At 50.9% G+C, this 25684-nt stretch overlaps 1 protein-coding gene across 1 annotated transcript in view; it reads right to left on the reverse strand.

Annotated features, from left to right (window-relative positions):
• The window catches only part of ITGA11 (integrin subunit alpha 11), a 48613-nt gene that overhangs the window by 17791 nt on the left and 5138 nt on the right, over nt 1–25684 (reverse strand). Inside the window, exons 2-13 of the mRNA XM_077317824.1 lie at nt 22031–22142; nt 12433–12542; nt 10880–10971; nt 9327–9441; nt 7988–8115; nt 6917–7065; nt 6255–6399; nt 5429–5594; nt 3595–3665; nt 1465–1609; nt 847–995; nt 34–174 (exon numbers count right to left, since the gene is read on the reverse strand). Of these exons, the coding sequence (XP_077173939.1) occupies nt 34–174; nt 847–995; nt 1465–1609; nt 3595–3665; nt 5429–5594; nt 6255–6399; nt 6917–7065; nt 7988–8115; nt 9327–9441; nt 10880–10971; nt 12433–12542; nt 22031–22142 (1523 nt within the window). The remainder of the gene's footprint in view (nt 1–33; nt 175–846; nt 996–1464; nt 1610–3594; nt 3666–5428; nt 5595–6254; nt 6400–6916; nt 7066–7987; nt 8116–9326; nt 9442–10879; nt 10972–12432; nt 12543–22030; nt 22143–25684) is intronic.

Here is a 25684-nt window from a genome sequence, read left to right on the forward strand (position 1 = left end):
CGGCACATGCGAAATGCCTGGCTGGGGGGTTACCTCTTTCAGGACATAGAGGTAGACCTTCCCCCTCTCTCTCCCCTCGCTGAAATACATGGGCGCGCCAACCAAGAGCACATCGGTGACCCCGTCGCCGTCCACATCTGCGGGGCTGATTTCACTTCCAAAATAGGCACCAATCTGAAACGAGAGAGAAATTAATAGGCGGGGCCTGCTAACTCCATCCCTTGCATCTCCTTCCAAGAAATTGGTGGCATCTGGAATGGCAGGAATTTCCAAAAGAAGCCATTTATCATCTCCTTGTCTAGACATCCCTCCCAGGGGAAAAAACAACAGATCAAAACCTTTGATCCCCGAAGATTAAGAGCCATATTTGCTTCCTCGCTCTCTGACGTTGCTTTCTTCTGACTGCTCAAGGTCTAGGCGAGAAGGATTAATTTATTTATGACGGGATCCATGTGGAGCCGCATCCAGTAAATGACAGTCTACCAGCCGGCCGATCTTTGGCCGGCTTCCCGGGGGACATTCCTGTGCAGACAAAATTGCGTCTGCGCCCGGCAATCTGGAATCGCTGCTTCATTCCCATGGGGCCGCCTCTCTCTCTCTCCCCCCCCCTCTCTCCAGAGGCAAAACCAGAATCCAACGGGGAGCTGGTTTCACGGATTGGCATCACACAGCACAGCACAAAAATGCGTTCTTATTATGGATGTTTTGTTGGCGGCCTTGGTGGCCCTGGCGAGGGCAGGCAGGGCAGGGCAGGGCATGAATGTTGTGAAATAAAGAAAGCAGGTTGTTTGCCAGCCCCCCCCCCCCCACATACAAACAATCCAACCGCTGCATCCCCTCCTTTACCTGTTCCCCCTTCAGCGACTGGTGGATGGAGAGATTCCGGTCCGTGTGCATGGTGAAAATGATCACTTTCCCCGTGTGGTTGAACCGGGGGGCTCCCGCAACGTAAATCCTGCCCCGGCTGGTAGACACCACGGAGGTCACGGTGTAACCTGCAGTAGGCAGACAGAACCAGGCAGGTGACTTGGATGCTGCTGTTTCCTTGTGTATGCAGAATGGGGGGGGGGCATGGCTACAAGGATGGAACATCCCATCACCAACACAAGAGGATATGGGGGGAAGAAATCTGGGGCGAACCACAAATCAGACAAACTGGCTGGCCCCTGTGTGAGACGGGAGGCTGGACTGGAGGGACCCTCCCTGGCCTGACCCAACAGGGCTCTTCTGAGGGTCTTATGGAGACCTCAGCCTCTCTGCCCTGTTGCTGGCCCTCCAGAGGAACTGGTCGGCCCCTGGGTGAGCAAGATGGTGATCTAAATGGGTTATCGGTCTGATCTTCTTCTGTCCTTATGGAACGCAATCGATGTGGTCCTTCTGCTGTGAGTCGGAGGGTTGCTCTGAGCAATGGTACGGCACGCAATGCTAAGGGGAGCAGTTTGCCCTGTGGGGCCGTGGCCTTACCTAGGTACGCGCCATGATTCTTGAGTTCCTCTGGGAATTCCTGGAGGTAGGATTCTCGGTGGGGAACCACTTTGCCACTGCTGGTTTCTTTGAGCACTGCTCCGTTCCAGTCGTAGGCACCAACCGCACCGAGCAAAATCCCATCCTGGCCGCGGGAAAAAAGGGGTGGTAAATAAAGAACAAGAACAAAGAGAAATGGAGTCAGGAGATCAGCATTAAGAGCTGGAGGAGGAGGAGGAGGAGGAAGAGGAAGAGGAAGAGGAGGAGGAGGAAGAGGAAGAAGAAGAAGAAGAAGAAGAAGAGCTTTTCTAGCCTGCTTTTCACTGCCCAAAGGAACCTCAAAGTTGTTTACCTTCCCTTCCCCTCCCCACTGCAAACACCCTGGGAGGTAGGTGGGGCTGAGAGAGCTCTGACAGGACAGCTCAGTGAGAACAGCTCTGACAGGACTGTGACAAGCCCAAGGCCACCCAGCTGGCTGCATGTGGAGGAGGAGCGGGGAATCAAACCCAGCTCTCCAGATTAGAAGCCGCCACCTCTTAAGCAGCACGCCCCCCTGGGAGAGAGCGGCAGAGTATCTGGAAGTCTTCCTGAAAAGTTTTCAAATATTGCATTCTCTTTCTTGCCCCTGCCTGAAAGAGACCGACCTGCACAGCTTCCCTGTCACCCGGTAAAACCTGCAGAAGTCTTGAGGATTGATCAGAGTTAATTTGAGGACAATCGAGTTTCTTGCAGAATATTGGGGGAAAGGGGTCCTATTTGGCTCCTCGCTGCCTGTCCCCGTGTCGTTTGCTTCCCTCTGCTGGGACTTCCCTTGGCCTTGATCCCCTGGCGTTGCGTTCGATGCTGTCGCCCCCAGCGGCCCCGTGCATTCTTGCTATAATCTGTATTTTATGTGCTACTTAGGACAGCCTCCAGAATTCACAAAGAGCTTTGGGCATGTGGAAACGAGGCCCGTGCCAAGTCAGCAAGTGAAATATTCCGAGACCTGCCAACTCCTCCAGACTTGTCACATTTGGCAGAACAACTTAAAAAAAAATACACAGAAGTCCTCTTGTCCTTGTGGAAAGAGCATAGTAAATCAGCACCAGTTCAAAGCCGCCGAGCTGAACGGGATCCAGGAGCTGAATCAGAATTCTCGCTCCTCTTCCCTGAGCAGGGCCAGGATGGGCGGGAAAGCAGGCAGAAATTCAACAGGTTTGTCTTTGCCTAAAGGGTCCAAGAGTATACCTGTTGAACACCTCCAAGCTATTTACAAAACAGACCTTAGCAGGGGGAAGCGAGTTTCTTTTGAGTCCTTCCGATTGTCTCCGGAATGTGCATTCATTAATCCATTTGTTCATCCCACATGTAACCCCCAAGGGTTAGATACGTTCAGAATGCAAGGCACCGAGCCAGCCCAAGATGTTGGGGGCACACTTGCCAACTCCAGGTTGAGACATTCCTGGAGATTTGGGGAGGGATCCTGGGAAGGGCACGGTTTAGAGAGGGGAGATACCACATAATGCCACCCTCTGGAACAGCCGTGCGACCAGATCTCTATGGCCTGAAGATTCGTTCTAATTCTACATCCAGGCCCCACCGGGAGGTTGGCAACTGCTTACAGGATTATGGCTGCTTCCAATTACTGCTATTTAACAGGCTGACACTCCACCTGTTGACCTGCCCCCGCTCTGAGATTGGGACTGGCCTGAGCACATCACAACCGTGCTGGCTTTTTGTCAGGGGTAAACCTGGCCCTGAAGCCGGGCTGAGATCTCCGTTTTCAGTCAACACCTCCTCAATAATAAACGGGAGAAGCATTTTTCAGTATCACTTTCCACGAAGAACCGAGGAGAAACATATTTGAGAGTTTCTGGGAATTCCTGGGCCATGACTCCTGCCTTTTCCTTCCAGCGGCACCAGGAAGCAAGCCCTCGCAGCCGGCAAAGAACTCGAGAATTTGGGGCGCCTTCCAGCTCCTGATAGACAAATAATCCAGGTATCTTCTGCTACCAAATTTGGGCCTCCTGATGCACTCATATATCAAAACCCGCAAACCTTCCTGGGCTCGCAAACATCCACCCAGCGCCAAAGGCTCATGAATCAAAGGTGGGAAGAGAGAAAAACAAGAAGGCTTCGCTCAGCACTCACTTCCACAATGTGTGACGAAAACCCCGTCTGGGACATCTCAAGGCCGAAAGATATTTCATTCTTGTTGGTGCCTGGAAGGAACAAGGAGGCAGGGGAAGGGTGGTCAGGCACGCTCACAAGAGGGAAAGGGGCAGACGCTACGCAGAAGGAGCAAAAGGAACCTCCACTAATCCTTTGGGGGCAAAAAGCGCAAAATCATAAGGCATATCCACAAACTGCAGTTTGGCACTGTGGAGAGAGTTCTGGATGATAACTAGGAGATCTGAGTTCTAATCCCGACTCAGAGGGTTTCTCACCTTCAGTGGGCACTCAGCTGGTTAGTGGGGGGGGGGGATGGCACCAAAATGTGGGAGGGGGGAACAATACATCACTATCCCAACTAAGGGCATACAAAAACAAACAGTATTTTTTGGATTTGGGTATCTTGAACCCGAAAAATATTGGTATTTCTCAATATTCCCCAATCCCTATAGGGGTGTGGGTATTCTGATTCAGTATATTTTAGGGAAACTCGAATTATTCTGGCTCTACCTATCTGGGGCTCTGAGGGCAGGCTGCTTTTGAGGCAGACACCAAATTTGCAGCATAGCTTCTGGTGCCTCTCTTCAAAGCCCCCTCTAATTTTAAAAATAGATTGGACCGGTGGGTTCAATTCTACAGTTCCCCAAGGAAGGTGCTCCCATCCTCCATTGTTTCTGGTGGAGGGTGGGTGTTTAATGGGATCATGGCTCCTTTCAATGCCCTCTCCCAGCCCAGAAGCAATGTTGGGCCACTTCCTTTCTCTGCTGTGTTGGGTCGGCCTTGGGTCGCTTGGACCATTAGGTCAACACCCGCTATCCTTGCTGAGGTGCCAAGATGTCAGCCGTAGGATGGAGCAGGCGTTGGCGGGCACAGAACTGGGAGCCAGGAAAAAGAAAACTGGCAAAGGTGTCCCTCGGAAGAGGGGAGAAACCCCGATTCCTCCGGCTTAATATAATTTATTTTACGAGCTGGAACCAATTTGCGTTTGAATCCACACCAGGGGTGGAATTCTGGCCTGGAAGTTCACCACCTGCGAGGGATGCTTCATTCTTTCCAGAGGTCGAAGCCAATCCCTTGGTGGGCTGAAATTAAATGAACGGGGGGCACCAGCGTGAGGAACGGATGGATGGATGGGTTGGAGCACATGGATCAGGAGGGGGGTGGCTCAGGGGCAGAGTACCCGCTTTGTGTGCAGAAGGTCCCGGGTTCAGCCCCCGACATCTCCAGTGAAAGGGATCCGTTAAGAGGGGATGGGAAAGACCCTCCCTCACCCCAAGACCCTAGAGAGCTGCTGCCAGTCAATACCGACTCTGAGAGATCTGATTTAGTATAAGGCCGCTTTGGGAGTTCATGCCCGGCAGGGCTGGCCAAACTGTGGCTCTCCAGGTGTCCATGGACTACAATTACCATGATCCCCTGTCAAACCTCCCACCACTTGGCTGGGATATAAGGGATCATCCGTTCTACGGGTACCTGATGAAGGGGGCTTGGGCTCTGGAAAGCTTACCCCCCCACACCCTTTTTGGTCTCAGGTGCTCCTGGGCTCAAACCTAGTTGTTAAAAGTCTGAATTTCTCTGTAGAAAGGGACAATTCTCAGAAACGGACTCATACCCGGAGACAGAACGGGAGGAAGAAACGGAGATTACTTTAGGTCCCCAAAGTGGGGGTGTAAAGAGAGCAAATGAAACAGGCTATTTTCCACTCTCCGCTCTGTGCCAGCTCCTGCTTCAGTTGCCACTAGCAAAACGCATCTGGGCTTCTTGACTGGAGCCCCAGACGGCCCCGGGAGACGCCGGCTTTGGTGCTGCTCACCTTCCAGGCTGAAAATCCGTTCTCCGAGCGCATCAACAATATCTTTCAGGGCAGCTTCATCCGTGACGTTGAAGAAATGCTTTTCGTCTGGATCGCTCGCTATAAATTTTATTTCTTTCAGAAAGGCTTCGGGGTTGATCCCTCGTCTGTTGTAATAACCGAGAACCTGGGGTCGGAAAGCAGAAAGAGACCTCTCAAGAACGTTCCCTCCACTGGATCGAACACATTTGTCCAAAATGTAGAAGGATGGGATTTTCCAGGGCAAGCGGGTTCGAGTCCGGGGGCACCGTGAAGACCCTCCTTGAAGTTTTATTCCAGGCACAAGCTTTCATGGGCAGGCGCACTCCTGAAGATAGATTCATTCAGGGGAGTCTCGGTATACACTTCAGATCTCCCTTGGATAAAACTCCGATAGGCTCTAAGGTGCCCCCCAGACTCGGAATTTATTCTGTGGCTTCAGACCTGAATCTACCTTCAAGTAGACACTTGGGACTTTCCTGGCACCCAGGGGCATGTGGGGCACATCTCCTGCCGAAGGGGAGTGTGAAAGTGGAGTTGCCAGCCTCCAGGTGGGGCCTGGGGATCTCCTGGAATGACAGCTCATCTCCAGGCAACAGAGATCAGATCCCTTGGAAAAAAGGGCTGCTTGGGGGGGGGTCCACTGAGACCCCTCCCTGCCCCAATTCCCACCCACTTCCAGCTCAACCCCATAAGCCTCCAAGCCTATGGGAAGGTCAGCAGGTCCAAGCATTTCCCCCAGGCAGAGGCTGACCTTCCCTCGGCCTACATAACTCCAGCCAAGCGTCAGGAGCCGCAAGCCCCTTACCGCCACGGCGTATCTGGTGACGTTATCTTTCTCGCTGTCTTCGATCACTTTATCCAGGTCTTGGCTGTCGTGCGACTCTCCGTCCGTGATGACAATCATGACTTTCTTGGCGCCCTTCCGCCCGCCTTTCCGGAAGGCCTCTGAGCTGAAACCCAAGAAAGGCGGAAATTCCAGTTCACGCCCCTGAAACCTCGCTGGAAGAAGAGCTGCATGCAAACGGCTCAAGGGGTCCGTCTTAAGATTTCTTTGGAGAAGAAGAGTCGGTTTTTATGCCCCACTTTTCTCAAAGCCGCTTACAATCGCCTCCCCTTCCTCTACCCACAACAGGCAACTGTGATGTGAGAACAGCTGTATCGGGACTGTGACTAGCCCAAGGTCACCCAAGCTGGCGGCATGTGGAGGAGGAGCGGGGAATCAAACCCGGCTCTCCAGATTAGAAGCCGCTGCTCTTAACTACTCCGTGATGAGAAATGTCCTGATCTGGTCCACAAAGGAGAATGAGGTACGTGGGAAAGTCGATCCAGGGGCAAGGACCCTGTCGCTAGCTGAAGCAGTGGGGCAGACAATTTGGCAGAGGTGGCCCATCAGGTATCAGAGCTACCAGGGGATCTGAAGTCAGAGCAGGGGACGGCAGAGTTTGGGGAGAGAGCTGTGGAGCTTACCGTGCAAACTCGATCCCATACGCGGTCCGGGTCTCTGTGCCTCCCCTCTGCTCGATCTGGCTGGCTGCGGCCACCACGTCCTTCACCGACCGGTAGTCATTCAAGTGGAACTCGTGCACCACGTTCTCCCCGTATTGCACCACTCCAACCTGCGTGAGAAACCAACAACGGGCCGGTCGTGAGAGGCGATCCGTCTCTGGACGGAGAGGGAAGGGCAGTGCCTCAGGGCCGCAGCACAGCCAGGCCTAGCAGCCCGAAGGAAGGTCACGGTGGCCTCTGCATGTCCAGACTAAGGTCCCCACGCCCGGCAGGGAGAGCGGCACAAACCCAGTATCCATAACCTGATCAGCACCAAGAAGCCCGCAAGATTTGACTTTATTTATTTTTGCATTTATATACCACTGCATTCCATTCGGACTTGCGGTGGTTCACAGTAAAATGAAAAAAACCAATATGACCCCATTAAAACATGAAGAATTAACATTAACTCTTAAGCATTAAAACATGGCAATACAGAGTTCTAATCCCCACGTCAAGTAGGATAGGGACAGGCTATGGCAACTGTGCAGTCCTCAAATGGGGCAAAATACCAGGTCCCCATTGCAACTGTGGGGCAGCCTGCCGAACTGTTTTCCATTTGTTACAGCAACGTGAGAGTCATGCTTCCTAGGGAGATGTGATGGAGCTCTTCATTCTCTCCCTGGCTATGATGGAGTGGATTGAAAACCTATCAGTATTTCGAGCACTGCCTGATTGGCCGCATAACCCTTAAACCTACTTGGCTACATATTTTATCCCTGTTGCATGCTCCTTGCGTGCAACTCTGCCATACGATAAGCACAAGTGGATAAATCTGCTCCCATGAGCCATGCCCAGTGTGTGCTCAGGTGCGCCCGCATTGCCTCTGCTGGCCTGGCTTAAACCGGCAACGTTTGCAGGTTTCGACTTGGCAGGGAGCTCGGCGTGTTGGCCTTGGAGAGAGACTTAGCAGCTCATCATCCAGGGGAAGCTGTCAAACAAGGCGGGAGGCTGAGCCGGAAGGGGAGAGTTCCCCCAGATGTGCTTCCTCACCTGTATTTGGCCTGGCCCGATATAGAACTTCTTCAAGATGCTGATCAGGAAATGCTGGACTTCCACCCAGGGGTAGATGCTGTTGGAGCCGTCCAGCACGATCACGATATCCATGTACGTCTGGCACCCTGCGACAGGACGGGAGGGAGATCACGGCGAGGCCTTGGCTGCCGGCGGGAAAAGCAGAAGGCCTGCCCCGCCGCCCCCAACAGGAAAGCTGAAGGGCAGCCTTTCTCCAAGGGCTGATGCCAACCTCCAGGGGGGAGCCCGGAGTGCTTCTGCAGCTGATTTCAGACTAGTACGGTCTGTTCTGGGGGGGGCAGGTTCAGGGGGGCATCGTGGCTCCATTTCGTGCCTTCTGCTTTTGATTAAGTAGGAAATGTGCAACACCCTGTCCAGATGACGGTTGCCAGGATCCCTGGGAGCGGCCAGGATCGTCAGTGAGCACAAAGTCAGCACATGTGTGAAATGCAGGCCTGGGAATGGCAACTGCTTTTATTTATGGCTGGCTTGTTTGGGTTGACTAACTGCCCATTTTTTCTTGGGAGGATGGACCTGTGGGGAGGGGGGCTTGGACGTTATCGGGGAGGCCGACTTTGAGCGCATGACCAGTCTGCACACGTTTCCTGAGAAGAGGGGAAGCCTGCCTGTCGCCAGTTGGGGTGAAGTTTCGGGAGTTAGATGGATCCGTGCATTACTTGTCAAATCAGTTTCAGCAAGAATCATCAGGAGCTTGTTATCACCACCGCAATAAACTGCAATCAAGGCCACGGGTGTTCTTTGAGAAAGTCCACGGGGCCCTGACAAAGGGAGGCAAATGGCGAGAGAAGTCTCACGCCTGGGTTTGCGGTTGGGAAATCCCTGGGCATTTGGGGGCGGAGCCTATGTTGGGAGAAGGGGCGGAGCCTCAGAGTCCTATCATGCCATAAAGTCAGCCCTTCTCCCAGGAACTCCGTAGTGCTGTCTGGAGACTTGCTGGAATTGTGGGGGTTCTCCAGGCCCCTCCTGGAGGTTGGCAACCCCACAGATCTGGCACTTTCCTTTAGGTTAGGAGTCTAGCCCATCAGTTTGTGGGGGTCCCTCCATTTGGGTTCCTTAACCAAAGCAGCAAGCCCAAGCCATCAGGTCTCAGGAGCTAAACAGGCCCAGCCCTTGATACGCTTGGAAGGGGGACCCTCCAAGGGACACCACGGATGCAACAAGGAGTCAGGCAGTGGCCAACCACCCCCTCCAGGCAGCCGGGCCACCTCAGGATCTCCCAGCTAGAGGACACGCATGCCAAGCAGTAAGGCAATAACAGCAAGCAGGCGGGCGCTTCGGAACAGACTGTTTTCCGTACGCTGGAGTGCTGGAGCCACCGTCTTGGAGAATCTGAAGTTGGAGTTCACCCGGGAGCACATTCCTGTGGTGTAGTAAGAACTTCCACACTCATGAGACCAGAGAGGGCTGCAGGCCTGTAGATGGGGGGGGAGGGGGGGACAGGATTCCAAGGAAGGTTTTAGAAGCACGACGGCAACTGGGCCTAATCCCTCCAGAACCTGGGCTGTTTATCTTTTGTGCCTGCCAGAAGACTCTTTGGGAAGCTTTAGCCAGGAGTCAGCATGTGCCAGGAAGGGTACAGAAGGAGAGGACAGAGAAGAGGAGTTTGAATATATAAAGAGGGGCGAAGCACCAGGCTGCTTAAAGGGATAAAATAGTTTTATCATGAAGAGGAACAACTTTGCACAGGAAAAGGGAGAAGAGCGTAGCCGTCTGTCTCATAGTTCTGTTGTCTTCATTCAGTCTGTCCTGGAGGCAAGCAGGGAGGAAGTGAGCTCAGAGAAGCAGGAAGTCTCCAAATGAGCCAATCGGGACACAGGAGGAGACTATTTGAAGGAGATCAGCAAGTTCCTGACCTAACTATGCCAACGACACATGCCCTCCGATGCCCCCTGCAGGACATTCCCCACAGAATGTTCAGTCATGCACACGACAGATCTTGCACGTTCCAGGGAAGGACATTTTTAAAGGAGAAATCGTTTTGTGTAGACTCATTGGGGGTGACGCATGATGGCTATGGCAGGTATGGCCCCTGTCCTGGGCACCGTTTGATTAGGAGCACAACAGAAAAGTTTTTATTAACATCAGAGAAGTCATCCTCAGACAGTGAAAAAAGAATTTTCTTCAGATGTACGATCTGCCTTTGATTATCAAGCTAGAAAGAGAAGAAACGGGAAAAACTGACTTTGATCATATCGTACCCAATTTGCATCCGTGAAAGCAAGGAAAGGGCAGCAACTATTTTCACACAGAGCCATAATTTGCTAATTAAAAGTTTAACAAGCTTGACTTGAGCTTACCCCAAACCCTGAAGCACCTTGGAACGTTACCCAATGGGCTGACGTCACCCGGGAGGGGTGTCAATATGTTGGGGGTCTTTAGGGGTGCCTGCTGTAGGCTCTAATTTCCGTAATGGTGCCTCTGCTCAACAGCCCTTTCCCATTCTACGCGAGAGTAGCGGGGCTTTGCCTCTTGGGTGGGGTGGAGGGAGAAATCACTACCAATCAGATCGTGTTTTAGAGAGTTTCTAATAAGGAAGGAAGGAAGGAAGGAAGGAAGGAAGGAAGGAAGGAAGGAAGGAAGGAAGGAAGGAAGGAAGGAAGGAAGGAAGGAAGGAGGGAAGGAGGGAAGGAAGGAAGGAAGGAAGGAAGGAAAAAGGGAGGGAGGAAGGAAGATTGTGACAGATGTAGTCAAACATTGAAAAGAACGGCTGAGATTATATCTATATCCCTGTTGCAGGGCTGAGATTATAAACAGGCCCCCTTCCAAGTCTGAAGCCTACCCCAGACAAAGAGGACAAAAAAGCTTACACAGAAAACATTGCAGGGCTTATGCAAACATCGCAGGGCTTACCAGAAAACTGTTGTCTTTGGGGTTTGTGGTCAAGCTCAAACCCAGGCGCATGTTATCCTTGCGTTCCGACACATTGGAAAGAGTTACTCTTCCTTGGGGAAAGAACGTCAACATCAGGCAGGCGGTCCAAAAAGGCATCCGTCTTGGCGGAGCATCCTTCCTACGGCCTCCTTCGCTGCATGCCGCCCCCTCCGCCAATCGCCATGCCCACCGGTTTTACAGGAGAAAACACTCAGGTGTGAACCATCGAGAACTCCTGGTCAGGTGTCCTCTCCCCCGGATATATCGCGTGAACGTACTGTCCTGGTGGACTGTGGCTGACCAGCTACAAACTGTGGCTCTCCAGATGTCCATGGACTACAATTCCCCTGCTGGCAGGGGTTCATGGGAACTGTAGTCTATGAACATCTGGAGAGCCACAGTTTGCCCATTCCTGCTATACATCCCCAGACTGAATGCACACGGCCTTTGGTAAGGCCAAGCAGTGGTTGGCATCTCCCCAGTTCATGGGGCCTTCTCAGTGAAAAGGGGCCAGCAATGGTCCCTTTGTGCCCCAAATTCTTCAGATCTTTAAGGGCAAGGCAAACAAGGGACACACAACAAATAAGGCACTATTAGTCCACGTTCAGCACCCTTCCCAAAGGGATCATGCTGCACAACATGGCAAAACCCACTTGCAAACAGATGCTGGGGTCGATGGAAGCTGCATTATTTAGCCCTCTATATCAGGGGTAGTCAACCTGTGGTCCTTCAGATGTCCATGGACTACAGTTCCATGAGCCCCTGCCAGCTTTTGCTGGCAGGGGCTCATGGGAATTGTAGTCCATGGGCATCTGGAGGACCACAGGTTGACTACCCCTGCTCTATATGACAACATCGGTCGGGATGGCAGACATTGTTGTCCCAATTTGGAAGGAAGCTGGAGATGGGGGTTAGGGGAGAGGGGGCTGTCAAAACAGCCAAGTTCGGAGGAGAGGCTTATGGGCTGTGTATGAACACATCCTTTTTTTTTTAAAGGCTGCTTTTCTTCTCTATTGAATTGAATTTTTAGACCAGCCCCGTGGACCCTGATCTCATCAGAGCTGGGAAGTGAAGCAAAGTCAGGCTGGTTAGTTCTGGGCAGGGAAGCCCCAAGGAAGCCCAGCGTGGGTTTGCAGAGGTCAGCGAGGGGAGCTAGCTCTGGCCTTGGAAGCCCTGTCCAGTGGCCATCAGTGACCTGTGACTTGCTGACCCTTCCATCCCCAGACCCCTCTCAGGGGATAGACGTTGAAACATAGATCCCTACTGGACCAGGCATGGAAAACCAAACTTTTAGGACATTATCCAAACATTGTGTGTACTCTATGAGAAAGAGGCTCCTTCCCATTGTTCTGGGTTGGCCTGAACATCCCTTTTGAGATTTTCGTTTACCGCTTTGCCTAATCCTCGCCAACGGTGTGAGGAAAGACAGCCAGCAAAAACCACCAACTGAGAAGAACATCTAAGCAGGAGAATAACTTCTGAAACACCCGGCCATGTCCTTGAGGAGTGTGCCCGTCGCCCCCTGGCTTTACCTAGGTTCAGCTTGGAACAGGTGCTGTTGGCGTCCACTTCCACAGAACACTTGTAGACGTCTCCCGTCTTCTGCTGCCCGTTGGTTTCGTAGGGGGCTCCCACCACCAGCCTGGAGAGGAATAAATACTGGGCCAGGTCATTCTTGGTCACTGCCAAAGATGGCACAATTCAAGGCCAAGGCACGAGAGGTCCATGGCTAAATGTTCCCCATCCACACCAGGTTTCTAAATTAAAAGCCCAAAACTGCAATATCCTTGTATCGCATCCTCCCTAACTGCTGATTCACTGGTTATGTCATACTGCTAGGATTTGTAGTCAACCACAGAGAGAGAGAGAGAGAGAGAGAGAGAGAGAGAGAGAGAGAGAGAGATTCTCTGCTCCCATCTAGGGACAGGGACAGGACAAAGTTAGAAAGTTAGACCTCCACAGTTCCCTTCCCACAACCGCTGGCAACTACCAAGAACTCTCAACAGTGACTAATTCCTGTTTGGAACGGTGTTTTTTTCCAGTTCACCCAGATCGAAAACTGGCAACGAGACCCAGCGATATCAGCCGATTAAGGAAAACAATCACAACAGAAGGCAGGAAATGTTGCCTCTTGACTGTCATTTCTTGGAAGGAATCTCAGTCTTCACATTACATATTAATACTGCGCAGACAAAAGGGCCTTCCTGTATTCGACAAGGGCTGCTGAGGCAGGGATGGAGGCCAAGCCAGGATCCCCTTTCTTTCCTCCTGCACCCCCCCCCCCAGACAAATGGGCTGAGAAAGGGAGCGCTGGGGGCTTAGATGAACCCCGAGAGAACAAAGCTCTCCTGGACAGATGAAGCCTGCAAGGCATGCCTGTTGTTCCTCACAGTGGTTGGCAGAGTTTAAACATGCAGTAGGGCAAAGCACTGGCTGCTTAAAGAATAAAATAGTTTTATTGAGAAAAGAAACGACTTTGGAAATAAGAGGAGGAAGATATTCCTAGCAGCCTAACTGACTGATGTTGCTCTTCTGGTGACAATCAGGAAGAAGTCTCCAATGAAGCCAATCACTACACACAAGGAGATTATTCAAAAAATATCAGGAAGTTCCTAATCTAAATATGCTAACGGCGCATCTCCCCTGATGTTCCCTCCTAGGATATTCTTCACATGCTGTTCAGTCATGCATACCAGAGATCATGCATATACCAATGAAGTCCACCCTCCAAAGCAGCCCTTTTCTTCAGGTGAACTAATCTTGGTCATCCGGAGATGAATCGAAATAGCCAGGTATCTCTGGGTGCCACATGGAGGCTGGCAGTTCTACTGCATCAGTGAATCAGGCATCCTAATTTTAGACCGGAAACCTCACCTCCAACCAATCCTCAAGGTATGGAGACACATTTTCACAAACCAGCTGCAATACCCAAAGGGGAGAAGTCTGGTATTCAGACCTCTGTACAAATGAATCCCTATGTCCACCTTGCAAGTCATTGGGAAACTATTTTGCTAGCTGCCAAATTTCCACGACGTCCAGTCAAAAATGCAACCCCCAACCGAAAACACCATGCCATTGTCCAGAAGACAAAAGAGGGGAAACATGGCTTCCATTCATTTCAAGATTTTGCCACATTCGTTTTGTCCCGTCTGTTATGAGTTTTGGTTTCCTTCAGTGTTTGGATGAGTCATTGCTTAACACTTTGCACGGCATTCAAATCACGATGCATATGTGATTTGAACGGGGCAGAAGACATTTCGGTTTGCAGGGCAGTGTGATTAAAATACTGGACCTAACCGCAGAATTTTGATGGGTCTCCATTCCCTCGTTTCTTGGAATGAAGCGATTTGTGAAAAGGGATCCATTATCCAAGCCCTGGCTCTTTTACCATTATTGCTTCCAGAAGAAGCTTACCCGATTTGTGTACCTTTATTATCACAAGCAGACTATCCTTTGCCCTCCGCAGCTGGGTCCCGCCATGCGTTCTCCAAAGGAACTGATCTCTGTCACCTGAACTCCATGGCATTCTACCCACCTGAAGTCCTTCCCTCCCCCAACCCACCTTCCTCATTCTCCATCTCCAAAACCTTCAGGTAATTCCCAGCCCAGGGCTGTCAGCTCTAAGGGGGATTCAGCGTCTGGAGCCCAAGATGAAAAGCAAGATCAGCAAAAATGCACCAGCTCCCGAATTTCATCAGCACATGTTTTGGTTTTAATCTAGGCCACGGACTAGGTTTTCCATTCTACACCTAATCACTAAAATAACAAAGTCAAAATGAAGCAGCTCTACAGTTACCATTTTTTAAAAATAAAAAGCATGTTTCCAAAATAGTTTCTGATTAATGTGAAAGACACCAGCAGGAGGCATTTTTGGGAGGGAGCAACAAAGAATCGGTTTCTTCTTTACAATCAGCAGAACACTTAATCTCCCGCAGAACACTGTCGGGGGCTGCTAATTTATTCAAGATGGGGCTGGCCAAGCGATGGAGTGTCAAGAAAGTGAGCAGAAAAATTTAAATTGGCCTAGCAGGAATGCGGAGAGGTATCACCTATGGCCTCAACTGATACTGGTTTGATAAACTCTAACCCACACCTTGGCAGGGCCACCGGCTTCCCCCCTGGAAGTCAAAGGGAGCAGGAATAACATGATCCAGGTGGACAGCCATGTTAGCCTCACTGTGCATTCCTGTCGCATTTCCAGTCAACATCACCAAGAAGCCAGCAACCAAAGGCCTGAGAAGTTATTGTTTGCATCGACTCTCTTATTGTCTTACTTCTGAGAGTTGTAAAGGGGCTTCTGTGCCTGCTAATCCATACCAAGCTGAGGAAAGCCAAAGCCAGGGTCCATACCATGTACTTTGAACACTCAGTTACTATGCCGTCAGGTTATGGGCTCAGCAAACGATAGGGATAGTGATTTATCAGCAACAGTGACTCACAACAGCTCCTACGCTGCCACCAAATTTTGTTAGTCTTTAAGATGCTGCTGGACTCTTGCCCTTTTCCATTATTTCAAAGCATTAGACATCCAGCCCACCAAATTAAAAAACAAGACTGTGGATGGCAGGAAATTGTCAGGTATTTTATTTATTTTAATTTATTTATTTTAATTTATTTATATATACTACCCTCCCTGAAGCAGTCTTCAAGCAAAGGTTGGCTACACACTTTTCTTGGATGCTTTAGGATGCTTAGGGCTGATCCTGCATTGAGCAGGGGGTTGGACTAGATGGCCTGTATGGACCCTTCCAACTCTATGATTCTGTGATTCTATGATCCTAAGCAAGATGAAGAACAAACAAGGAAGCCAAATACAAGCAGACACTAAATCAAGAGAGTGGCTAGATTTGAGTCCTGCAGAACCGTACTGCTCAACAAAAATGTCAGGAAATGAGCTTCAAAGAGTCAAAGCTCCCTTTGTCAGATGCAAGGATTTGGGCTTTGACTTTCAAAAGGAGTTTTGACTCTTATGAACTTATATTCCAAAAGCCTGGTTTATCTCTACAGTTGTTCTGGTCTCAAGTTTCAGCTCTTGACTGGAAAGAAGTACAGACAAGCTGATAAGGATAATTAGTGTCCAAAAGCAGAATGCAAGTTCAGACAGCCCCATTTGTTCAGGCAGTTCAATGTAATCAGCAAAAAGAGCAGGTAGCAGCAAACTCAGGTCTTCTCACCCCAAGATAATATAGGTTGTCATCTCTGTCCTCATTCTGTGATGACTTACAGCCTTCTGCAGTTAGCAGCTATCTTGTTAACCTGGTGTGGTGCCTTTTAAACTGGAGCTCTCTTTGAACACTTACTTGGTTAATTAGTTAATTGCTTAATTGGTTCAGGTGAGTCAGGTGCATTCAAAAGGCAGGGAGCTACAGCTGGAGTCTGGGCAGAGGAATGAGGAGCTTCTGCAACCATGTTGGAGTCTGAGCCCTGGTTTGTCTGCAGCTTCATCGCCTTCTGCTGTTCAGAGCTCTCTGTCTATTGAATATCTGGCTGGGAAAGATCTCATCCAGCTGAGGCTCAGGTGAATCTGGGAGCTCCTAGAAAGGCTGTTTCTCTGAGGAGTCCTCACTAACAGGACCTGGGTTCATGACAAAGGTACTGCTGGACTCAAATCAAGCTGTTCTACTGTCGACCAGTTACCCTCTGAACATAAATTGAGAGATGTTTATCCTCTTTCTGTAATTCTAGGGGATCCCCAAGTCCCACCTGGAGGCTGCCGTCCCTGCTTTCCTCTAGAGATCAGTTATGCACGATCTACTGTGTGCATGATGGAGCTGAATATAAAGAGTGTCCTGCAGGTGGCATCAGAGGAGATGTGGAATTAGCACAGTTAGAATAGGAACATTGTGATATTTATCAGATAATCTCCTCTGTCTCCTGATTGGCTCTTTAGAGACTTCCTGTTCCTTTGAGCGTATGTCCTCCCCACTTGCCTACAGAACAGAAGAATGACTACAGAACTGTTATGACTACCTCATCTCTCTCTCTCTCTCTCTCTCTTTCTATACAAAGTTTGTTTCTCTTCTTAATTGTTGTGCATTTTTGTTCTTTCAGTAGCCTGGAGATCCACTCCTTTAGATATTCAAACTCTGCCAGCATCAGGGAGCTGCCCACCCTAGTTACTGTCAGTAGCTAGTTTGGTAAGTGATTCACTGAAAATCTATGGACGCCACTAGTTCCAGCAGCTCTCAGAAATCACACAAGAATTCAAACAAACAGAGAATGAAAACATACCAATAAAACCAGTCAATGACATCAATAAATCAAACTAAATCAATAAAAAGTCCAATAAAAGTAAGCCAGGGCTTATAAACATTTCAAAGGAGGCGGCTGAAAAGGGGATTGAGAAACCAGGGCCCATTCCGCACACAAAGGATAATGCACTTTCAGTGTTGCAGCTGGATTTTCCTGTGCGGAACATGATAATCTAAGTGTATTATCCAATGTATGCATAATGGGCCCCGTTCTTGGAGAATTTTTGGGGTCTAGAACAGGTTTGATATTTGTGACCCCCCCCCAAGAAAGGAGATCCCAGCAATGGACATTGCCTCTGGCCTTGGAACAAAGAACTAGATCCGGGATCTGCACCTGCCTGGCTGCAAGTGTGGGTCTTGTCTTCGTACCCCTTTCCACTTCTTTGCGGTGTCCTCTGTGCAAGAGCTTTTTCCATGGGGGGAGGAAGGGGAGATTCTGAATAAGATGAAAGAGCCACAGGCTGTGGGTGTCTGTGGGGGGGGGAGCGAGGGGGGGAAGGGCCCCCACAGGCCTCTCCGTTACAGACAACCAGACCCAAGCCATGTGGAAAACACATTGGCCTCCCCTTCTTCAGGCTGGATTAAGCGGAGGGCGACAGGCGGCTTAGGAGAAGGAGCTCCGATTGATGGATGTGGATCCGCTTCCTGGCATTTCCGAAGGGAGGAAGTTGGTGGTTAGTTTCTAAAAAGAAGGGGGGAGTCAAGCCAGTCTCCCACTCAGCAGTGAGGTTGCCAGCTTCCAGGCGAGGCCTGGATATATCCTGGAATTGGAACCGATCTCCCTGGAAGCTCAGATGGCTAAACGGAGGTCATTGTCCTTTGGCCCTGATGGGAAGGGAAGGGTCCCTGGCAAAACCTTGGCATAACAAACATCCTAATCAGAGAAAATGTCACTAAATACCCCCAGAGAAATGATCCTGTTCAAATCTAGGCTTGACCCTCCCGCATTGATGAATAGGGACGGTTTCCTCTCGGTGTATTTACATCTGTCAAATAATCCCGAATTGCACCTCGTTGGTCCGAAGAGGCCGGACAGTCTAACTCAGTATGGACTGAGGTGTCCGGGACTTCTCATCCGCGTAGACGATGCTTGTCTGATGCAGAGGCTGGGGGGAACCTTCCCCACGACATGCCAAGGCAAAGGCAGCATGGAAAGCGGAAGAACCAGGGAGGGAACCCAGTATTTGCCCCGGCTGACTTGGCAAACCTTCTGGCCTGTGCTTTGACTGATACGGCAGGTTCGGAAACTCATTTCTCAGGCTGGATGGCCTCAAGGGTTGCTCGTGAGAGACCACCAAGCAAGCGAACCTTCCCGGTTTCTTGTCTGTTTCTTCAATGCTTCTTCTTCTTCAACTGTTGTCCTGGTCCTGTTCCTCACCCAAAGAAGCTCGAAATATTTCTTGCTTCATTGAGACTCTGCTGGCCAGAAAGCTGATTGGCATGACAAATGACTGTCTTTCTTCCTCACGCACAACAAAAGTAAGCATCCAGCAGCATCTTTCACACAATTGGGGGCTGGAGAAGATCTTTTGGGGGGCAATTGCGACGCCCCCCCCCCAGCCCACAACACCACTATTGCTGCATCCAGTGGCCAAACAGAGACTTCAAGACCCCCAGCCAAGAGAGATGGGGAGCGGGGGAGAGGGCTTTTTCCAGTTGCTCTCTTCCCTATCCACTGGGGCTCCCTTGGGCTCCACCCCTCCCAAGCCTCCAGGGATTTCCCAAACTGAGTCTGGCAGCCCTAACGGGCCCTGTCTCTTGACAGTGTCCCTGAACACTGAACATGGCCACACCCTCCGGCTGGCGACAGCTTTCCAGGGCGGATGAACGGAGGGCCAGAGGCACGTTGGTCCTTAAGCCCCTTAAGCATGGAGCAGCCCAGAGAAAGGAGGCTGAGCAGCGCAAGTCTTTGGGTTTGCACAGCCAGGGCGGTAATCTAATTTCGGCTGGCCTGGTTTGCATTAACATTACAGCAGCCCGTTGGGGGCTGTGTTCCCTCACCCGCCTGGGGTCAGGACAGTTTTCCTTTTCACTTTCTGCTCTGAGCCAGCAAGGCCAGCGTCATTTCCGGGATGAAAAGTCAGCTGCCGAAGGCTACCTGGTGGTGGAGGAAGACGGCCACCGGGTCTGCTTTCGGACAAAAATGAGAAGCCCCGGCTGGAGCCTGAAGGGGCCAACGCAGCATTTTGCAGAAGACACGTGAGATAGAAACCTGGGAGGAGGAGGAGATGAGAAACCACGCAGCCCGTGGGGAGAAGCCCCTTTTGGAGCAGAAGGGAATCTGAAGTTATCGATGGCGACAGAAATGCATGCACTCAAAAGCTCACACCTTGAATAAATCTTCGTTGGACTTAAAGGTTTGTATAATAGGGACTGCCCTTCACTTGACATCCAGCGCTAACTAGAAAGATAACTTTCTGGCTAAACAACACAGATGTAAATACTTCTTAAGCATGCACAGGTGGGTTATTCCAAGAGAATCTCCACAGATACAGTCCTGGGTTCTATTTTTTTAAACTTTACATGCCCTCTTTGGGAGCGGCAACATACCTTGGAGATGGTGCACAGTGGGAGAAAAGTGCAGAGACAAAAATAAGCCTAAGAAATTTTTGGGGGGTGGGGAGGGGGAAATACAAAAGGCAGTGTGTCATGTAATTGAAATAGCAGCTCCCCGATCAACCTTTGCTGAATATCCCACGAGTTAAAAAGTACCAGGGAGCCGTGCCTGATGAAATCCTCCTGTCCCGATAGCCAGAGATTTTGGAGGGGGGGAGCACAGCCAAAGTGTGTGCTCATTTCGGAGGGAGCCGGGAGCCAAGGGCACTAAATTAGGAAAGAATGAGCTTAAATTGCAGACCTGGAGAGACAATGAAGGCAAGAGATGATCTAATACATTGGCTGTATTTTCGAGCAGGGAGAATTATTTCTGTCTCTTTGCTCTTGGAATGCGGGTCTTCGCTTCGCAGACTTTCCACTACCCCCCCTTCCACTTAAATCCTGCACTTCAGCCAAGGGTCATATTTGGTCACCTGCCCGAACCAAATATTTAAAGGTGAATGGCCTGGTCAGGGAGACAAACCTGCACAGGTGGAGAGAAAGAGACCTGGGCGATTTGAAGGGGAGGAGAAATATGGTGGGGCCACAGAATCTCAGACCTGAAAGGAAGACATGAGTTCCTTGTCGGTTTGAAGATCAGAATCAGAGTCAGTTTTTGACATTTAAAACCTACAAGGGGCACCTAGTGGATTGTCCTCTCCTGTCTGACGCTTCGCAACTAGAGTTGCCAAATCTGGTTTGGGAAACGCCTGGAGATTTTTTTTGGGGGGGGTAAAGTGTAAACGTGTAAAAGGCTACATCCTCCCTAGGTTGTACCTTCCTCATAGCCCTTTAAATGTACAAAGAAAGTACAAAGTAAAAGTACAAAGAAACTCATTCCCCAGAATAAAACTGGGCTGGTTTGAAAGGTGCCCTGGATTCAGAGTTTGTTCTCTTGGTCGTTAGATGCTGTCGCTTCCAACTCAGTGGCCGAATGAATGAATGAATGAATGAATGAATGAATGAATGAATGAATGAATGAATGAATGAATGACTTCTGAAATGTCCTTGCTTAGGTCTTGCCAGCTGTGGCATCTTAGATGGAGTCCACCGATCGAACGCCGGGTCTTCCTATTTTCCTGCTGTCGTCATCTTTTCCTCGCCCAACTGCATCTCCTGGCACAGCCTCTCTCTGGGATTGTTGCAGGTTCTTGTTCGGGGCCCGTCATGCGGCTCCTCCCTTTGCATCATGCTCTGGTTTTGCTTATATGTGCTTTCCACTGCCGGGCACCGCAGCCCTCCAGCCGCTGAATTCCTCGGTCGCAGAACTTACGTCGGCCGGGCTTGTAGTACATGAGGTCTGTTTGTTCAGTGAGTCATAGTTTAAGCCGTGTGAGTCATGGTGGGTTCACAGGATCTTTTTTTGGTTAGAGAAACCCTTTAGCTACTTATTTTATTCCGAGGCCTCTATTCTGAGGCACTGGAGGAGAACGGGAGACGTCTGACATTCACACACTCCTAGCTGCGAGGGGAGAGGATTGGCACGTGTCGTTAGAGACGAGCCACGCACCCGACAGACAAATGTCACACGGCCTCAGAGCCACGCAACCGGGGCATTCGGTCTCCAGCATCTGTCCAGTAAGCCCCTTCCCCACTTATATAGTGCTGCCAATCGCCAGGCTGTTTTGTCACCCCTTGCTTTTCTCTTTGGTGTGCCCAAGTGGCTTACAATCACCTACCCTTCCTCTCCCCACAGGAGACACCCGGTGAAGTGGGTGGTGCTGAGATATTTGGGTGGGTGGGTGGCCCTGTTGGTCTGAAGCAGCAGAACAAAGTCTGAGCCCAGGGGCATCCTGAAGTCCATCTACGCTGGCAGTCTTCAAGCAAAGGCTGCTTTAGGATGCTTTGGGCTGATCCTGCGTTGAGCAGGGGGTGGGACTAGATGGCCTGTATGGCCCCTTCCAACTCTAGGATTCTATGATTCTATGCTTTATTCAGGATATATAAGGTTTCCTGGGCATGCACACTTCCCTTGATATGTCATGCGTCCACACACGAAAGCTTCTACCCAGAGCTAAACTAGGTGGGTCTTCCAGGTGCCCCTGGATGCCCAACTTTGTCCTGCTGCTTCAGGCCAACGTGGCTGCACACCTGAAGCTATTGTTGTTCCTTTATGACCTCAGCTCAAACCGTGGCCCCTGGATTTCAGGCTCTCAAGGCCATTCTTAATCCGGACTTCAGGACAGACCCCCAAAGACCGAAATCCTGTGACTTCAGAGCGGCCTTCTGGACATCTCAAGGCAGCCGCCCTGCTCTGAACCCCGAAAAGCCATTCCTCACTCACCATTTCTTCCCATTGATTTCGTGCTGCTGGACCGTGTAGCCAAAATAGGCTTCTTTCGAGCCAGGGATGATCCGGGGCTTCTTCGTATCGATGTTGAAGGCATCAGAGAATCCTGAGACAAAGACGCAAGAGCGGAATTTAGTCGTGCTCAGAAGCAAAGCGAAGATCCTCTTCAGACGCCTGGACCCCTAAGAGTCCTGGAGCAGCTTAGCGACCCTCAAGGTTTTTAGAGGAACGAGTCTTCAAGAGTCAAAGCTTTGCTCATCCCCCCAAAATCTTGTGGGTCGCTAAGTTGCTCCTGGAGGTGAATCGAGCTCTGCCAGATGTTTATTTGCCCCTAAAAGCAGCTGTGCTCCCCCAATGTAGACTGAGGCCACCACACTGGGGGGGGGGGGTCCTAACCCTCTCTTGGCTGGTTTCCCCTTGGAGAAAATTAAAGAGCCCCCTCCCCACTCATACAAGGGTGCCAATCTCCAGGCGGAAGCTGGAAATCTTTTGGAATTACAACTGCTCCCCAGACTGCATCCCTTAAAAACACACACACACACACACACAACTCCCCTCTTTAGAACCGGCTTCTGCCCCACTCCCAAAGCAGGCTCCAAAACGGATTGTTCCTAGCACCATCCTGTAAGAATCCGGCAAGGGGAGAGGTTGTAAGGAGAATTAAACTCACAGCACGAGTTCTCCAGGGCCCACAAGGAGGTTGGCAACCCTAGACCCTGGGGGAGATGTTCTGGGCAGCCACACAAGGGGGGAAAGCTCCTGTCGCCTCCCCTTGGAGAAAGAAAACGGCAAAAGCAAGAGGGTCTTGGGGCTGAACGCTGCCAGCCGTGTTCTTGTATTTCAAATTTTTGGGTCCCTGCTTTCATTCCTGTGCATTTCACTGTGGTTTTCTCGACCTGTCTGCAGGCGGAACGGCAGCTTTGTGCCATCGATATGTGCGATTCCTGCCATCTATAATATTTTTATATCGGATTCTGGCAGGGGGAGGCTTGGAGCTGAACGGGATCGCCGGCCAGCAAATGGGGAAGCCAAAGCACCCGTCCGCTCTGCCCCAGGCAGAAGAGACCTATGGGGGTGGGGGGCTGGGGCTGGGGGGGCACACAGGAATGTGGTTTCCCCTCCCCCACAATCCCTTGGGGATCTCCCTCTTGTGAGGAATAACATGTTGGCAGAGTTTAAATAAACAAAGAGGGCCGAAGGACCAGGCTGCTTAAAAGGAAAAGGAGCTTTGCCCACAGGGTTCTGCATACTTGTGGAGTGGACTTCCCGACAACTGTGTGTCTTGCTTGTTGCCACCTGGAGCTTGGCAGCCAGGTGTGCACGTGTGTGTTTGTGTGTGTGTGTGTGTGTGGACTGGCAGTCAAATTCAGACCTTGCATTCTAAGCAAATGGTTTGAGCCTGAAATAACTTAGCTAAGTCTTTTCTTACTTTTGGAAAAACAGAGTCAGGATCAAGCTGACAAAAAATATTACCGCTCTGCCCGACACGCCTGGCAGCGGCCTACGCCGGGCACAGAACTGCCGAAGAACAACATTCCAGCGGCGTCCCGGCCAATTTCCGACCCTCCTTCTCAGGAGGACTGAAAGAACCGGGGTGGTTTTTCTCCTACTGAGATGATCAGCCAAGACGCTTGGAGCTGCGTGGGAGAAGGAAAGGGCCCGATCCTCTCCCTGGGCCCGTGTCGCTCCCCCAAAGGGCAGGATGCGGACCGAGGACACAAGGGGTTGCGGCTCACGAGCCATCAGCTGTCTGACAAAGGGCTTTCAAAAGCTCACGCCTTGAATGAATCTTTGTTGGTCTTAAAGGTGCCTGACTGGACTCTGATTTTGATGTATTGTGCTTTTATTCCAGCGGAGATTCAAGGACCTCCCAAATCCTCATGGAAGAAGAAGAAGAAGAAGAAGAGTTGGTTCTTATATGCCGCTTTTCCCTGCCCGAAGGAGGCTCAAAGCGGCTTACATTCGCCTTCCCTTTCCTCTCCCCACAACAGACACCCTGTGAGGGAGGGGAGGCTGAGAGAGCCCTGAGATTACTGAAGAAGAAGAAGAAGAGTTGGTTCTTATATGCCGGTTCTTCCCTACCCGAAGGAGGCTCAAAGCGGCTTACAGTCGCCTTCCCATTCCTCTCCCCACAACAGGCACCCTGTGGGGTGGGTGAGGCTGAGAGAGCCCTGATATCACTGCCCGGTCAGAACAGCTTTATCAGTGCCTTGGCGAGCCCAAGGTCACCCAGCTGGCTGCATGTGGCATGCCAGATTAGAAGTCCGCACTCCTAACCACGACACCAAACTGGCTCTCACCAGTTAACAATACAAGTTTAGTATGTAAAAGCAGGAGGCTTTAGAACAGCTCATGGTATAGGAGCCCTTTAGCCCTCTCAAGGGGGGTACGACAGAGAAAATGGCGACTTTGGAGGGGGGAGATACCCCTATGGCCTTATTCCTGACCCAAACCCTGCACACCCCAGAGTCACACCCCCACCCCCAGAGTCACACACCCAACCCCACACCCAAATCACCAGGGGTTTCCCAAACCGGATCCAGGAACACGAAGGCATGTGTGAAAGGCAGACTCCCTTGTCTGCAACACGCTCTTGGGAGCAAAGTTTGAGTCCAAAGGCGCCTTGAAGACCCACAAACTTTCTTCAAACTTACAACTTGTGTGAGATTACAACTTGAAGAAAACTTTGTCGGCCTTTGTTCGGCTGCTCCAGTCCGACACGGCCGCCCCCTTGACCCTACAGTATCCCGGTTCTTGAGGGCAGTTCATGCGCAAACTGTAGAGGCCGGGAGTCAGGCGATTGGCTGCAGCAGAGCGCAAATCCACTCAACGCCTCTGTTAGCCATGCTCAGATCGTAGCTGGGGAAAGCACTCCACTGTGGGAGATAAAAGATCCATAATGAGGATCATGTTTCCTGGCCACTTAGAAGGAGGGAAGTCTTTTAATACAGCATGTCAAAGCTGGCTCCCTTCTTCTATGGAGGGTTCACGGTTGTTGTCAAAGAGCTGGAATGTAAACAAGGCAGCTTCCCAAGGACTGGCTGGGAACTTCTGTTTCTTCCCCCCAGGGTCAGCGGAATCAGGTTTTGGGGAAAAGAGAGATCTCTCTCTGCAGAGAGAGATCCCTTGCACATATTTCTCCACCACCACCCCCAGACTGCTACCTGGCTGGGTCTTTTCATACTCTGGACCGTTCCTCTCTTCCGCGCACCAAGTTTGTCTAGATTTTGGCGGGATATTCAAAAAGGGAAATGCTTACGAGACAAAGGAAGAGGACCTGCTATCACATTTTGAGAGCCAGCATGGTGGAATGGTAGGCTCCAACCTGGCCGACCATGGACTAGTCACAGTTCTCTTAGAGCTATTCTCAAAGCAGTTCTTTCAGAGCTCGCTCAGCCCCACCTACCTCACAAGGGGGCCTGTTGTGGGGAGACGAAGGGAAAAGTGTTTGTAAGCTGCTCTGAGTCTAGATGGATCGGGACTCCCAGATATCCCAGAAACACAGCAGCCAACCAAAAGGGCCAAAACAGCAAAGCTCTCTGCTTGAGCATCCAAGAGGACGAAGGCCACCTCTGCTGGCTATGGTGGGGTGGGGTGGGGGACCTGGAGGGGGACCAGAGATCTCCTCTCAGTGGAAGAGCCTGCCCC

This window comes from Paroedura picta, chromosome 18, assembly GCF_049243985.1.
Source record: "Paroedura picta isolate Pp20150507F chromosome 18, Ppicta_v3.0, whole genome shotgun sequence".
NCBI lineage: Eukaryota > Metazoa > Chordata > Lepidosauria > Squamata > Gekkonidae > Paroedura > Paroedura picta.